General features: G+C 55.9%; 6 protein-coding genes and 2 non-coding genes across 8 annotated transcripts; 4 read left to right on the forward strand and 4 right to left on the reverse strand.

Annotated features, from left to right (window-relative positions):
- Positions 1-41: 41 nt before the first annotated feature.
- On the reverse strand, positions 42-1823 carry PHYSODRAFT_561036 (hypothetical protein; the record flags this gene model as incomplete). Its single annotated transcript, XM_009530460.1, has 3 exons — positions 42-464; positions 525-1014; positions 1090-1823. The coding sequence occupies 3 exons, from the start codon at positions 1821-1823 to the stop codon at positions 237-239; spliced, it is 1452 nt and encodes a 483-aa protein (XP_009528755.1). The 3' UTR covers positions 42-236.
- Positions 1824-2164: 341 nt separating this feature from the next.
- Positions 2165-3531, reverse strand: PHYSODRAFT_354739 (hypothetical protein). Its single transcript, XM_009530461.1, has one exon. It carries the CDS (start codon positions 3477-3479, stop codon positions 2349-2351), a length of 1131 nt encoding a protein of 376 aa, XP_009528756.1. The 5' UTR covers positions 3480-3531; the 3' UTR covers positions 2165-2348.
- Positions 3532-4406: 875 nt separating this feature from the next.
- Positions 4407-4571, reverse strand: PHYSODRAFT_504795 (hypothetical protein; the record flags this gene model as incomplete). Its single annotated transcript, XM_009530462.1, has 1 exon — positions 4407-4571. A coding segment is annotated over one exon (165 nt), but the record flags the coding sequence as incomplete, so codon positions are not given.
- A 4029-nt stretch (positions 4572-8600) lies between these two features.
- On the forward strand, positions 8601-10304 carry PHYSODRAFT_507765 (hypothetical protein; the record flags this gene model as incomplete). The annotated part of the gene is made up of 3 exons (XM_009530463.1): positions 8601-8783; positions 8895-9008; positions 9099-10304. The coding sequence occupies 3 exons, from the start codon at positions 8601-8603 to the stop codon at positions 10302-10304; spliced, it is 1503 nt and encodes a 500-aa protein (XP_009528758.1).
- Positions 10305-10615: 311 nt separating this feature from the next.
- Positions 10616-12354, forward strand: PHYSODRAFT_333283 (hypothetical protein; the record flags this gene model as incomplete). The annotated part of the gene is made up of 3 exons (XM_009530464.1): positions 10616-10894; positions 10960-11073; positions 11149-12354. 3 exons carry the CDS (start codon positions 10616-10618, stop codon positions 12352-12354), a joined length of 1599 nt encoding a protein of 532 aa, XP_009528759.1.
- A 740-nt stretch (positions 12355-13094) lies between these two features.
- Positions 13095-13164, forward strand: PHYSODRAFT_t834. Its single transcript has one exon. It is a non-coding gene; the product is annotated as a tRNA-Val (tRNA).
- Positions 13165-13867: 703 nt separating this feature from the next.
- PHYSODRAFT_t835 lies at positions 13868-13937 on the forward strand. The gene has a single exon. It is a non-coding gene; the product is annotated as a tRNA-Glu (tRNA).
- Positions 13938-14041: 104 nt separating this feature from the next.
- On the reverse strand, positions 14042-14470 carry PHYSODRAFT_409740 (hypothetical protein; the record flags this gene model as incomplete). Its single annotated transcript, XM_009530465.1, has 1 exon — positions 14042-14470. A coding segment is annotated over one exon (429 nt), but the record flags the coding sequence as incomplete, so codon positions are not given.
- Positions 14471-14870: the final 400 nt, after the last annotated feature.

Genomic DNA, 14870 nt, shown 5'->3' on the forward strand with positions numbered 1-14870 from the left:
TCATTCTACACCGTCGAACTTTGTTACAACACTTTCAGCAATTAGAGGAAATGGTGAGCGGAGTGTCGACACAGCCCCCCCTATTGTACGCGTATTTGTACTTCGAAGAAAAAAGAGCTCTCGTACGCCCGCAAAGATTTCATTTGCTTAGTACTGTAGTTTCCCCCTAAAGACTCTCTTGTTGGTGCACCCCGCAAACAAGAAGAATGTAGCATGAAGAATGCATAAATTTTACCTCAGTGAGCGAGTCTTGCACGCGCCTCAAGAGCCATCTGCTCCCAGCTCGAGTAGTAAAGGTTGATGCTGCAGACCGTAAACGCCGTAGCGATGCCCGAGCCGAAGCCGATCCAGAGCCCTTCAATCCCGAATCCAAAGTGGAACGACAACAAGGCTCCCAATGGGATACCGATAACGTAAAACGCCAGCACATTGGTTTTTGCAGCCATGTCCTGCCATCCTGCGCCCTTGTAGATGCCCTGAATGACGCAGTTCAACGAGTCGATGATCTCGTAGGGCACCATCACCAACAGCGCGTCTGAGGCGCGCTGAATCGCCACAGGATCGTTGATCACGAGCAGTGGAATCTGGTGGCGAAGCAGATACACGAGCGCAGCGAAGAATCCCGATAGAACGAACACTGTGGCCTGCGTCGTGCGACTGATAATCCTCGCCTTCTTCGGGTGGTTCGCACCCAGACAATTCCCCACACGGATGTTACTTGAGACCGAGACGCCCATAAACACCGTATAAATCGAAGATGCCACTTGCATGAGCACCGCGTGAGCACTCACGGCCACGACACCGTCAGGAAGGTTCCCTGCCATCACCGCAAGCAGCTCGTACGCCCACCATTCCATCGCCATCATAAGCAAACTCGGCACACTCAAGCGCGTGAACAGCGGGACGAGCGCCCACGCCTCCTTCATCTGCCAGCCAGTCCACCATCGCCTGTGGTTTCCACTGAAAGCAAAGTACGGCACCAAACACAGCGGCAGAACTATGTATCCCAACGTCCTGGATAGCGCTGCACCGTGGAATCCCAACGACGTCCAGTACGTGAGCACGTATCCTCCAAGCACATTGACAAACGTTCCCACCAGCGCGAACAGCACCATGGGTCGCACCACATTCTGCGCCTGCAGCACCTTGCGCAGCATCTCGTAGATGAACAGGAAGGGTGCACCGAACACGGTCACCCTCGAGAACTCTCCAGCCAGCCTGGCCACCTCCGGGTCCTGTCCAGCCAGCAGCAAGAAGTACTCGGCGTGCCAGTTCATCAGAAACACCGGAATCAGACACGAGCCCACCACAATCATCGCCGACTGCAGGTAGATCCCCAATTTCTCCAGCTTCCCAGCTCCGTAGGCCTGCGAGCACAGCGTATCAAGCCCCGACGTGAGGCCGAAGCCGATGGACAGCGCTGTGACGTTGGTGAACATGGTGGAGAGCGTCGCGGCCGCCACGTAGCGCTTGGTATCCGGGGACTCGATGTGCCCCACCAGTACAATGCACACGAGGCCAGGGAGATACTCGAGCGTGTAGGTGACGACGATGGGGTAGGCGAGCGCCATGGTCTTCCAGAACTCGTCGACGGCCACGGGCTCGGGCTCCTCCTCCTGCTCGTGGGTCAGCTCCTGCACCAAGGACGCGGCGTCGCTCTCCGTCTCGTAGTCGCGGATCTTGACCACATCCAGCGACGCCGCGTACGTGGGGCTGGCGGCCGGGAAGCTCGTACCGCGCGAGATGATGGCCGGCGCGAAGTCCTCCACGTCCACGTCGCACTCGTTCACGAGCAGCGACGTCTGCTCCGTCGAGTCCGCCATTTTTTCCCTTCTACTGATCGCCTGAGACTGACGCAGCCAAAGTGCAAATACACTCAACTTGTAGTTCCGACGGTGTGGCGCACATCAGCGACTGGCCTCGAGTGGCGTATGCGAGTGCAAGTGGATGCACTTGCTTGGCCAAGTACCTCGGCAACGCACCAGGACGTTAGATTGCTTCAAGTTCTCAGCACAGCTGGCTTCAAGGGTAACGTTACAGTAAAGATTGCCACGAACGCTTCGGCATGCTCGAGAAGGCCAAACGCATGATAAGACTGATGTTAATGACACGAGGCCGATTGCTTCCTAGCAGCGGAAGGCAGCACGGCACAATAAACGCGGGTGGGATAGATCACAACATCAATCCTAGTATTTTAGAAATTAAAGCAAAGAAAGGCTTGAAAGTAAATGGGCGGCAGGCGCCCCCTCCCGAGCGCGCACCGAAGCACTTAAGCCTCAAGATGCTACGCGCCGGCGGCGGCGTGTCTGCCCCAGATTCTAAGACGAGTTGACTCCTCTGCAGGTCGCTTAGAAGCACTTGCGGTGCACGATCGAGGGTCCCGACTCGTCGTACTCGGCCTTCGAGATCCACATCTGCTGGAACGTCGACAGCGACGACAGGATGGAACCACCGATCCAGACCGAGTACTTGCGCTCGGGCGGGGCCACCACCTTGATCTTCATGGTGGACGGGGCCAGAGCCGTCAGCTCCTTGGTCATACGCTCGCCGATGCCCGGGTACATGGTGGTACCGCCCGACAGCACGATGTTGCAGTACAGGTCCTTACGGATGTCGACGTCACACTTCATGATGGTCTGGAAGGTGCAGTCGTGGATGCCCGAAGCTTCCTTACCGATGAGCGAGGGCTGGAACAGCACCTCGGGGGTACGGAAGCGCTCGTTGCCGATGACGATGACGTTGCCATCGGGCAGCTCGTAAGACTTCTCAAGGCCCGAGGACTCGGCGGCCGTCTTCATCTCCTGGTCGAAGTCCAGGGCGATGTACGTCAGCTTCTCCTTGATGTCGCGCACAATTTCGCGCTCGGCCGTGGTCGTGAACGAGTAACCACGCTCCGTCAGGATCTTCATCATGTAGTCCGTCAGGTCGCGGCCGGCCAGGTCCAGACGCACGATGGCGTGCGGCAGGGCGTAACCCTCGTAGATGGGCACCGTGTGCGAGACACCGTCACCCGAGTCGAGCACGCAGCCCGTGGTACGGCCCGAGGCGTACAGGGACAGCACTGCCTGGATGTTCACGTACATGGCGGGCACGTTGAACGTCTCGAACATGATCTGCGTCATGCGCTCGCGGTTGGCCTTGGGGTTGAGCGGGGCCTCCGTCAGCAGCACGGGGTGCTCCTCGGGGGCGACACGCAGCTCGTTGTAGAACGTGTGGTGCCAGATCTTCTCCATGTCGTCCCAGTTGGTCACGATGCCGTGCTCGATGGGGTACTTCAGGGTCAGCACACCACGCTTGGACTGGGCCTCGTCACCGACGTACGCGTCCTTCTGGTCCATGCCGACCATGATGCCCAGGTGCTTGGGGCGGCCCACGATCGACGGGAACACGGCGCGCGGGGCGTCGTCGCCGGCGAAACCGGCCTTGCACATGCCGGAGCCGTTGTCCACGACCAGAGCTTGGACGTCTTCGTCAGCCATCTTGATGCAGGGGGGGAGTGGACTTGGGAGTCTTGGAGATCTGCCGCCAACTGGGGGAAATGGGGAATGAGCCTCCCAGGCCACGTGGATCCACTTCGAAGAGGGGGAGTTGGAGTTGGCTCTGAGGTGAAGCGACGACAGGCGGGTCTTCCCTCCCGCGAGATAGAGAGCGGGAGTGTAATGGTGCACGTCAGCCGTCCTGCGAGGGATCGGTATAGTGAAACCAAGTGAAACGCCGTACCATCGGCGGTTTTTCAACCCGACGCTGGCGATTTGGGTGAGGACCGTGCCTCAAATAGACGGACGGCATCGACGGAAACCGTTTGACGTTGCTAGCGCCACCACAGCGCAGCGCCGGCGCCGCGCATGCATGTATTGACGCACTGCTCCGAGCGAGCAGTACTTGTGCGGTTAGCTTTGTTGCTCTGCATCGCAGTAGGGAGCATGCGCCGGAGGTCTTCGATTTGAAAGGTACCTATCTAGCTTTTCATCTCCACTCACCTCTTTTACGGTTTTCTGTCGAAGGAAAGGGGCAAGCCGGCGACACATTCAAGCGGTTCCTGCCCTTGCAGCACTGCACGCAGCTCTCGCTCTCGCTGCTGGTGTAGAGTCCTTTGTAGACGTCGAAGTCCATGTTCACGGCGCAGGCCGCAATCATCATCGAGTGCGAGGATCTCTCTCTAATCATGAAAAGCACGTCTATTCTTTTACAAAGTATGGTATCCTATCCTTTCGTCTATATATATCAACCGCCTTTTGTATAATATCCCCGATTCTTATCATTACATGGAGCCAGGAGTGTACTCAAATCCGCGCCTCAAACAGTTACAGTAATCTGCCCGAGTAAGGAACGCCTGATATATATAAAGACGCAGAATATATAAATTGATGTTAAGTTGAGTATACTTTTCCAATATACTGATTTAGTTATTTCAAAATGAACTGAAGAGCAGCTTTACCTACGAGTCCGGAATGATTCCAACAGTGGCGTATGGTCGAAGCACTAACCTTTGACCAGACATCCTCGCACCACAACAGCGCTGTCAACTGGTCGACCTCGTAGGGATTATCTAGCCCTTCACCAAGCCGGTCGCATCATTTTAAGTGAGGCGGAGACGCTTGGACGGTGTGGACTTCATGGGTGGAGTGGGGGAGGAGGTGGGCTTGTGGGGCGAGGTGCAAAAGCAAAAGTGCGAGTCTACCACTACGGTACATGTGGTTTGAAGTCTAGTAAGATCGCTAAATGCGCGCCATTTTTCAAACGAGGGTGGAGAGCTGATGATTGGCACTAGATTTTTCACCTTAGTACCTCAGTTTCCTTGCAGTACCTTGCACATCCCCCTATCGCCACATCGACTGGAAAATAATATTAAATATGTGAGGCTATTAGTTGTACATCCGTTCCTTATTCGGGCAGAATTCTGTAAAATGAGGCTGGACCCCGTCTGATTGTGCGGACAATTTTCACTGCAGCCTGAGTTTAGGGATGCGTTTTCCGATTTTCCGAACCCGCCTAAGCTTTTGCACGGCGTTTTTGTATGGCGACTCGACTTTTCCGAACCCGCCGCGCGGCTGAGACACGCCCGCGCGTACGTCAGCGAGGCCTGCGCTCAATCGTAGATCGCTCTCTCGCTCGCCGCGCGCGATTTGCAGCGCGCTCCAGGAAGCTGAAGCAGACTTGTTGCCTTGGCCTCCTTGCCTCTTTCTCTCGCTGCCCTTGCTAGCTTGCCAGCGGAGCGAGTGTGTTTGTCCCCTGCGTAGGGCGTCGCTGCATTATCGGTGCGTGGGGGCCATGGGTTCCTGATTCGCTTTCGCCTGTCATGCCGGAGATGAGCCCGCATCGACGACACGCCGGTCCGTATCCTTTCGGACGGACGCGAGTCGGCGTGCTCGCTGCCTCTGGTGGTGTCTGTAGCCTACAGGCTGTAGGGATCGTTGCCCCCAGCTGGGCAAGCTCAGCCGAGCTAGACGCAGATGCCGCGTCCTGAGGCCGCCGAGGCCTGATTCAGGCGGCAATGCGGGGCCAGCAGCAGCCCCATCGAGGCGAGCTGCGTCCAGGTTGAAGTGCGTTGTCTGTCCGTGCGGAGACTCGTTGGACTCGCTATGGCATTGGACGCGCGCAGCGAGGAAGGGCCAGTGGCTCTATGCTTGTCGCGCTGCAGGCTGCAGCCCGGGGCTCGACAAGCTCCACTGCAGAGGCGATGGCGAGCCCACGGTGTCGCGCTGTTGCAGTCTGCCTGGTCGCACGTGTGCTCGGCAGCTTGTCGCGCTTGGCAGAGACTTTGCCTGTCTTTTGCCGCCGTCGACTCAGACAGCCTCGGGTCGACTAATTGTCCTCGGCGACATGCAGCTCTTCCCGCATGGCGCATCGGCCTGGCTGGTCGACGCCGCGATCGATCCAACTTGGAGTGAAGTCGAAGCAGCAAACTGCGGTAAAACTCGGCGAGTCGGTGATCCACAGACGCAATCTTTCGACCACCGAATTAATAATTGCTGGATACGGTCGGGGCCGATTTTGGCGGAATCCAGCGGGAGCTTTCGAGCTCTTTGGCGAGGCGAGTTCTTTCATGGCCAAACGTGTACTATACCTTTGATCAGACCACCAACCTCTAATGCCATACCATCAGCTTTTGAAGCAGTTCCTCTTCAGGTTGAAGCGTACTTCAACTGGCCTGGTATGATCTCACAACAAGTCTGGGTTGTACGTTTAACGGCTTTGTGCTTTCGTCCAAGCTTCATGCCAGCAATATCATTCCTGCGAGTCTGACACGTACGGCTCAACAAGCGCAGCCGCCTTGTTTGGGCATATGTATAGGCTCAAGGCTAGAAATGTTATCTCGCTCAGGCTTACCGCATCGTCGTTTTAGTGCATCCGTAATTGACCACAGTGTAAACTCACAGCGATCTGTAGCACTGATACTGAACGCTTAAAAGGCTCGTCAAACTGTCCTGCCCTGCCAAACGTTTTTGTTCAGTGCGCTACGGCATGCCATGGGCAATGGTAACATGCTGCTGCGGTCTCCGTGGATGCTGAAGATGGTCGTGGTCATTACCGACAACGGCAAGCCACTGCAATGAAACGTACCAGGAACTGCATACACTGATCTTCCGCAGTCGTGAATATAGTACATTGTATGATACCGGGAGGAAGCTATAGTATCGGCAGCGTGTATGTCTGTATGTCATTTAACATCAGGAACGTAAGGTATTCTGGTGGACCCAATCCAGTGCGCCTCTCGCGCAAGATCGCCGATGCTCCAAGGTTGGAATGCCCGTTATCGACACTTGCCTCGGAGATATCGTAGCTACTTAGAGCGGCAGCAAACGCCAGGTCAACATTGTCGCGTTCGTCATTGTCGGAGCAATCTCAACGAACAACCCTGAAGGTGCTGCGCAACGCTACCCCCCCCCCCTCTACTATATCGCGGGCTCCACTACCAAGGTGTGCGGAAACATCCCATTTGCTAGTTGGGCTTGACCGGCCACTGTAGCGATCGCTATAACGGCATATTTTGATACCATGAGTATCAGCGCAGCGCTGCACTACATTGGACCTGTGTGTGGGCGAGGCAATTGCAAAGGCAAATATGCATGCGTACAAAGTAGCTACGTACAGTAGTTTGAGTTATTCGCGCCGCGAGAGTACTACCTAGTAGCACGGGCAGCTACCAGCGCCAACCCCTCGTACGCACACAATGTGACTGAGTCCAAAGTAATCCTACAACATGGACTATTGTCCCTACCGTGCCACAACTGATGCGCATCTGAGGGTTCCAAATACTAGTAATAATAATAATGTTGAGGTGTATTGAGATACTGGCTCACGCTGAACGTCTAATACCCCTTCCGCCTCGAATTGAAGAGGGCTGGGAAACGCTACTTAAATGCAAAAGGTATATATCCAGAGGGAGGACTGTCACCGTGGTTCGCCCTCTCTTGCTGACCGCCAGTGAGTAAAGTCCCCGCTAAGGTGGCTCAGTACTCCTAGGTAGCGCCAATCTATCATCTCATCTGTTGTCGGTTCATCTTCCTGGCTGCGTCTTGAGTCCATTGCCAGGTTCGCTATACAGTCTGCCATCTTATTATGTCGCCTCAAGTGGTGGGTCCACGATACTATCCTGGCCATGTCCGCCAGCGGTCGAGCGCGGTCATACCAGCCTTGGAGCTTGTGAGACTTTGGCCTTCGTCGTTCTTTCATCATCCGCAGGATCAGCTGGCTGTCGCCAACAATATGAACTGTGGGTAGCTTCCGTTTGGCTACAAAGAGCAGAAGACTGTAAAGTCCCCGGAACTCCGCAACGTTGTTGGTGCATCTGGTCCCTGCGAGTGATGTACTGCATATCCAGATAATCTTTGGTGCACCTACTCCAAATTCGACCAGGACGCTGCCACTCCCCCCGGGAGTTCCAAATACTAGTAGCTCGTGCTTGCGGTGTGTTTTTACATGCGACTCGAACACCTTGGGTCACTGGAGGGACAATGCGGTCCATGTTGTCGAATTACTTTGGACTCAGACACATTGTGTGAGTACGAGGGGTCAGTGCCGGTGGCTGGAGCTCTCAGCCCATGCTACCTCTCGCGGCGCGAATAAACCAAACTACTGTTGGTAACTACCTCGTATCCATGCACACTCACCTTTGCAATTACCTCGGCCAACCACATAGGTTTAATGAACTGCAGCGTAGCGCTGATTCTCATGGTATCACTATGTGCCGTTATAGCGACCGCCGCAATGATCGGTCAAGCCCAACCAGTGAATGGGACGTCGATCAAATGAGTTCTTTTATACAATAACGTACACAACGTGTCAAGTATACAGCGAAGGAATCGCTCGCGCTGCAAGTACTTACAGTAGTATGTTGGTACGTGTCATCGCGTACTTCACGCGATGGGTCCTGACAACAGCATTCCTCGCACGTTGAAGGTAGCCTCGACCAGCACACGCAACTTAGCCGCAACTTAGTCACTTCAACATAATACTTGGTGTCTGCCACACCATCCAACCGTTGTTTTTTGCATTCAACCGTCGACGTAACGACACTCCGCCGTTGCACTCACTGACTGGTCCCCGGGCATTTGCGTCAGTATCCCTTCGACTGCGGTGCACTGCATTGCTCCAATATGGCGTTCGAGCCGCGCAGCCCAACGTTCGCGAAATATGGCGAGGAGCGCCAGCCGCTGCTGGACTACAAGCAAAAACACGAGACGGTCGTGGGGATCGCCGGAAGCCTCGAGATCCCGGACGAAGCCGAGCCCCACGTCGTCGATGAGCTCAAGACGCTGCTCAAGCTGGTGTACCCCGTCGTAAGTACAATACCATCGCGAATCGCTACGCGTACTGCACTAAGTAGCTAGCGTTATCACGGCTCTTATTCGCGGGTGGAAAATTAACGGAGAGCTTGGTGTACAACACAGGTTGTGACGTCTGCGCTCGAGTTTCTGCCGGGCTTCACGTGCATCATCTTGGCGGGGCACATCCAGTCCCCGCGCACGCAGCAGTATGTAGACGCAGCTACACTCTCCACCATGGTGCGTTGCAAATGAAAAAGGTGACTGGTGCATTGGTATTGAAGATTTGAGCTAACCACTTTTTGGAAATGTTTGTTATTGTTGCTACAGTTTATCAACATCACTGCGTACTCCGTCGGCTTTGGACTCACATCGGCGCTGGACACGCTGTGCTCGCAGGCGTACGGAGCGCGGAGGTTTGAGAAGATTGGGATTTACTTCCAGGCCGGACTGCAGATTATCCTGGCGTGTCTGGGACCGGTTTTCCTGTTGAACTGGTACTCTGAGAGCTTCCTGCTGTACATGGGGCAAGATCCGGAGGTGGCGCAGTTGGCGCAGAGCTTCTCGCGGTGGATGCTGCCTGGCGTGCCCTTCGTTTTCCTGTACGAATTGGTGCGCAAGGTGCTGCAGGCCCAAAACATCATGAAGCCACTCGTGGGGATCGCAGCCATGGGCAACGTCGTGAACATCGTCACGGGCTACGTGCTGACCTACCACACGTCCATGGGCTTTGAGGGCATTGCGCTGTCCAGGTCGCTGGGAAATATGGTGCTGCCATTGCTGCTGATCCCATACTTCTACTACCACCCGCACCACCTGACCCAATGGTGGCGCGGATGGAATATGAAGGAGGCGTTCGCGCACGTCGCAATGTTCCTCTCTTTAGGGGTCCCGGGCGCTTTGATGATGACGATGGAATGGTGGGCGTTTGAGCTGCTTACGTTGATGGCAGGCATCCTCCCGAACGCTGTGGTGTCGGTCAGCGCTCATGCAGTGCTGGTCAACATCAACAACACCATTTATATGACTTTTGCCGGTCTCGCAGTCGCTTCAAACATCCGAGTGGGCAACTGTCTGGGTGCCAACGCTCCGAAGCAGGCGAAGCTTGCGTGCACGGTGTCGCTGCTGCTGACGCTGGGCATTTCGTCAACCTTTTCCATTTTGATGTACGTCTTCCGTGGCAGTATCCCGAGCCTCTTCCTCAACGACCCCAAGGGAATTGCGCGAGCTGCGAGCGTCCTGGCTGTTTGGGCGCCGCTGGAAGTGCTGGACGGGCTCAATGCAGTGGTCCAGGGGATCTTCCGAGGTGCCGGCAAGCAGAAGGTGGCTGCCACCGTGAATGCTGTAGCCTACTACATTTTCGGCATCCCGGTGGCCGGACTTTTGGGTTTCCACTTTGTGCTGGGCGTCGAGGGTCTCTGGCTGGGCTTCGGCTTCGGCATCTTCGTTGCCGCGTCGCTGCAGTTCTACATGCTGTTCGAGCGCTGGACGTGGGCGAAACTCGCCGATGAGGCTCAGAAGCGCACGGCCGAATAATCCAACTGGTATAGACTTATATGACCGGCCAAGAACCCGACTAAGTAGTAGAGAATATAAAACAATCCACTCACTACCACTGCGTTGCAATTAGAGATCTCTGCTGACTCACATGTCAACGTCACCAGCCACGCGCATTGTTTGGATCGGAACTCGTTGCAGAGGCCAACTTTCCACCGGTCGACTTGTAGCCATCTTCATGACCAGACCGCCCTCTCCGATCAGTTGCTGCTTTCGCATCAGTGATTGCAGACGCCAAAGGAAATTATGTATCGGAGCCCTTGCCCCCTCATCACGACACCACCTTGATTATGGGATTCTCGCCGGATGTGTTCCACTTCGGCATCGGGTGGACGGACGGCGGGGCAGTTCGAATTCTGCGCATCAGGGGGAAGACAGCCATGGTGGCGCCGCTGACCTTCGAGCCCGAGCCTGCGAGCCCAAGCGAGAGCCGACCGCTGCTGCTGCAGCAGCAACTGCAGCATGACACGCTCGTGGCCATCGCCGACTGCCACGAGCTCAAGCCCCACGAGTCGGAACCAAATGCCGCCGAGGAGCTACAGACGCTCTTGGAGCTCGTGTACCCAGTCGTAAGCAAGCGAGAAACGCAACCAATGAGCTACACTATCACTAGACTCTAATTTTTTATGAGCAGGTGGGCACGACGGCGCTCGAGTTCCTGCCCGGACTCACGTGCATTGTGCTGGCGGGACACATGGACTCGCCATACACGCAGCAGTATGTAGACGCCGCCACACTCTCCACCATGGTTAGTACTGGATGGAATGCATACAGTTGACAAGTAAACTAGCACTAACTGGTTGACTGGTGCTGTTGCTGCTAGTTCATGAACGTGACGAACTATTCCGTGTGCTTCGGGCTCTCGTCGGCGTTGGATACACTGTGTTCTCAAGCGTACGGTGCTCGACGGTATGACAAGATTGGCATCTACTTCCAGTCCGGAGTATTGGTGCTGGGAGCAGTATTTGGACCCATTTTTCTGCTGAACTGGTACACCGAGCCGCTGATGGTGCTCGTGGGCCAGGACCCGGAGGTGTCGAGGCTGGCGCAGATCTTCTCGAGGTGGATGTTGCTGGGAATGCCGTTTGTGGTGCTGTACGAGCTCATGAGAAAGGTGTTGCAGGCGCAGAACATCATGAAGCCGCTCCTGACGATCGCCACCATCGGAAACGTCATTAACGTCGTGACGGGCTACTTGCTGACGTACTACACGCCCATGGGCTTCGAGGGCATCGCACTATCGAGGTCGTTGGGCAACATCACCCTTCTGCTACTGTTGGTCCCGTATTTCTACTACCACCCGCACCATTTGACCCAGTGGTGGCGCGGATGGAATATGAAGGAGGCGATGGCGCACGTGGGTCTGTTCATGAAACTTGGGGCGCCAGGGTGCCTCATGATGACGATGGAATGGACGGCGTTCGAGCTGCTTACGCTCATGGCAGGCGTGCTTCCGAACGCTGTGGTGTCCATGAGCGCCCACTCCGTGCTGGTCAACATCAATAGCATCATCTACATGATCTTCGCAGGGCTGGCTGTGGCTGCGAACATCCGCATTGGCCATTGCCTTGGTGCGAATCTGCCCAAGCAGGCCAAGACTTCATGCACGGTGGCATTGACGCTGACTCTGGCGATCTCGCTGACGTTCATCGCGTTCCTGTACGCGACTCGCTGGACTCTACCCAATCTTCTCCTCAACGACCAAGAGAGCATTGCTCGTGCCGCGAGCGCATTGGCAGTGTGGGCGCCGTTTGAGATCCTTGACGGCCAGAATACGGTGCTGCAGGGCGTGTTTCGAGGTGCAGGCAAGCAAAAGGTCGGTGCAATCATCAACGCGGTGGCCTACTACGTGTTTGGCACCCCGCTGGCGGCGCTGCTAGGATTCTATTGGACATTTGATGTCGAGGGACTGTGGGTGGGCTTCGGCTTGGGCATCCTCGTGTCTGCGTCGTGTCTGTACTATTTGTTGTTCGAGCACTGGACCTGGGACGAACTTGCCGATGACGCCCAGAAGCGGACGGCTGCTTGATGATCCTTTAGCAAGAGGTTGTTGCTGAAAAATGTGGTGTGTGTTGCTGACCAAGCAATAAGGGAAAACCTATTGCTGCTCTATCTTGATAGAGCAGTTATGATAGTAGACCAGTTGGCGTTCGAGCTCACAAGGATCATACTGGGATAGGAAGCGACGAAGTGCTGATTGCCCAGCCCAAACAGGATTAATTTGGGCGATGTCCCCCCGTCCAATCGACACCGGTGATGAACCGGTAACGTCTTTAGGTCAATTTACAGTAATTGCCAGATTCCGGACCGGAATCCGGAAACCTGTCAAACCTGCAATAGAGACACACTGGCGACGCATAGAAAACCTCGTGCCAATGAACGTCGACTTATCCATTCCGGACGGGAGTGTATAGGGCTGAAATTCGTACTTATAAGAGATGTGTAAATCCTCTCCGCTTGTTCTCTCTCATTCGGCGTTCTTGGAGACGCGCGGTGGACTCGACGAGCGCGGCAGTAAGGCAGACAGCGGACGGCAGACAGCAGCACGACGGACAGTGCGCGCGCGCGGTAGCACGCCAGGCAGTGAACGGCTGGCAGCGGCGTGGAGGACAGGCGCGCGCGTGGCAGCACGGCAGACGGTGGACGGCAGGCAGAGGACGGCGGGCAGCTGGACGGCGAACAGTGCGCGCGCGTGCGCAAGCAGACCCGCTCAGCACCGGTGCTGCAGACGACGCTGGACTCCTAGAGGTAGGTCTCTCCCTTATCCACGCCCCCGTAGCTCAGCGGAAGAGCGGGAGGCTACGCCTTAAGGCCGCTGGTTCGACCCCAGCCGGGGGCAAATTTACTGTGTTGTGTATTGTGTATTGTGTATTGTGTATTGTGTATGGTGTGTTGTGTATTGTGTATTGTGTTGTGCGCTGTTTGCTGTGCGCTGGTAGCTCGGCTACGCGGTTACGATGAACGTGAAGAGGAAACAGGAGGCGTTGAGATGACTGAGGCGAAGAAGAGGAATGCGACCGCACGCACAAAAGGATGCTGCAAGAGGCCGCACAGGTGTTTCAAGACACTGAACGACGCTGTGCGGCTGTGTCAGGACATGCTGTGGCGGGCCAGCGACGAAGTAGCGCACGAAGGTTGACGTGGGGCAGCAGATGCAGACGCGGGAGCAGCGCGTGCCCGAGCGTCAGGTGGAGACGGACGCGCCGCAAGAGTAGTATGCGGCCTACGAGGACTGGCGACGCGGTTGGGTCGAACGATGAGCAAGGAGGTGGGAAGAGGCAGAGAACACTGAAGGAGATGAAGCGGCCGGGAAGGAGCAGGTGCGCGCGGAGCTGTGCTCGGCGCTTCGACGCGATGCAGTTGAAGTATGCCAGACAAAGCATCACACTGGTAAGCAGACGCAGCAGCTGAAATAAAAGCCGGAGAGCGCCGAGTCGATGGCACGCAGCAGCAGCGGTCATCGTGACGACGGAGACGGGTGCGCCCCAAGGTAATGACCGGTTCGATCGAGGTACGACCGCAACTTCCCCTCCTTCACAAACGCTGGTGTAGCTCATCGGAAGAGCAGGAAGCCTCGCTTCCAGGTCGCCGGTTCGATCCCGGCCTCCAGCATCTTGGTTGGTTTAACTTGTATGTATTTGTATGTGGTTTGTTTCTGCTATGCATGATATGGATTTTTGTATAGGCTAAGCGCTAAGATCGTTGGCCGTTCACTGATGCGTTGCAGGTGTGTACTCGTCGGAGATGGAGCCACTCGCCTTCAACGCAAGATACTGTGCACCGAGTGCTTTGTACGCCTCTGGATGCGATGCTCGCAATGCTCGCCAGCGCTTGAGGAGCGACGAAGCTTTTGTGGTCGGCTTCTTGCCGTCGAAGCTGCTAAAACGGTCGTTAGCAGTGCGATCCAGCAAGAGCGCCAGCTCCCAGAGGTCGTGCTTCCAAGTCTGGTACGCGTCGCCGTTGGATCGATGCGGTGGCTTGAGGGTTGTGCAAGGAGTCTGGTACAGTACGAGCATGATATTCACTGCTGCTTTTGCGTCTGCCTGCTTGTTTTGTTCCTTCTTACCTTTCACAGATTCCCATATTTGGTGTATGTACCAGTTGAGCGTGCAGCCTGCCAGCGTAGAGGCAGTAGCTGGAGCAGGTGGCGGAGCTGGGGCAGCGGGCGAAGTTGCGCCGGCGTTAGCATCTGCAATGAGGTCTGTTGTCGATGGCTTGGTTTCTTCCAGACGCGCAAGCCGCTCATTTATCTCGACCAACTGCTTCAGTATGTTCTCCATCGTCGATGCGAGCAACGTATCGCCTCCACTAACTGTATTGCTGACTTGTGCGTGGTTCGTTGCTCGCCAGTGCGCAGTGAGATGCTCGCCCCATTCGCAGCACGTAGTGATGCTGATGCGACAACCAAGAAGCGCGTTTGTCGATGCGATCGAGCGATGCAGATGATACTCATAGCACGTAAGCTGCACAGTTGGGTCGGCCGATGTACTGTGTGCAGCGTCGAGAACTGTCTTCAGGTGCATCAAGAGGGCAGCGAAGGTGGCA

Source organism: Phytophthora sojae (genome assembly GCF_000149755.1).
Source record: "Phytophthora sojae unplaced genomic scaffold PHYSOscaffold_5, whole genome shotgun sequence".
Classification (NCBI taxonomy): domain Eukaryota; phylum Oomycota; class Peronosporomycetes; order Peronosporales; family Peronosporaceae; genus Phytophthora; species Phytophthora sojae.

Bases quoted from the DNA above. Each gene is read 5' to 3' on its own strand.
- PHYSODRAFT_354739 (XM_009530461.1), bottom strand. From the start codon at position 3,479: ATGGCTGACGAAGACGTCCAAGCTCTGGTCGTGGACAACGGCTCCGGC.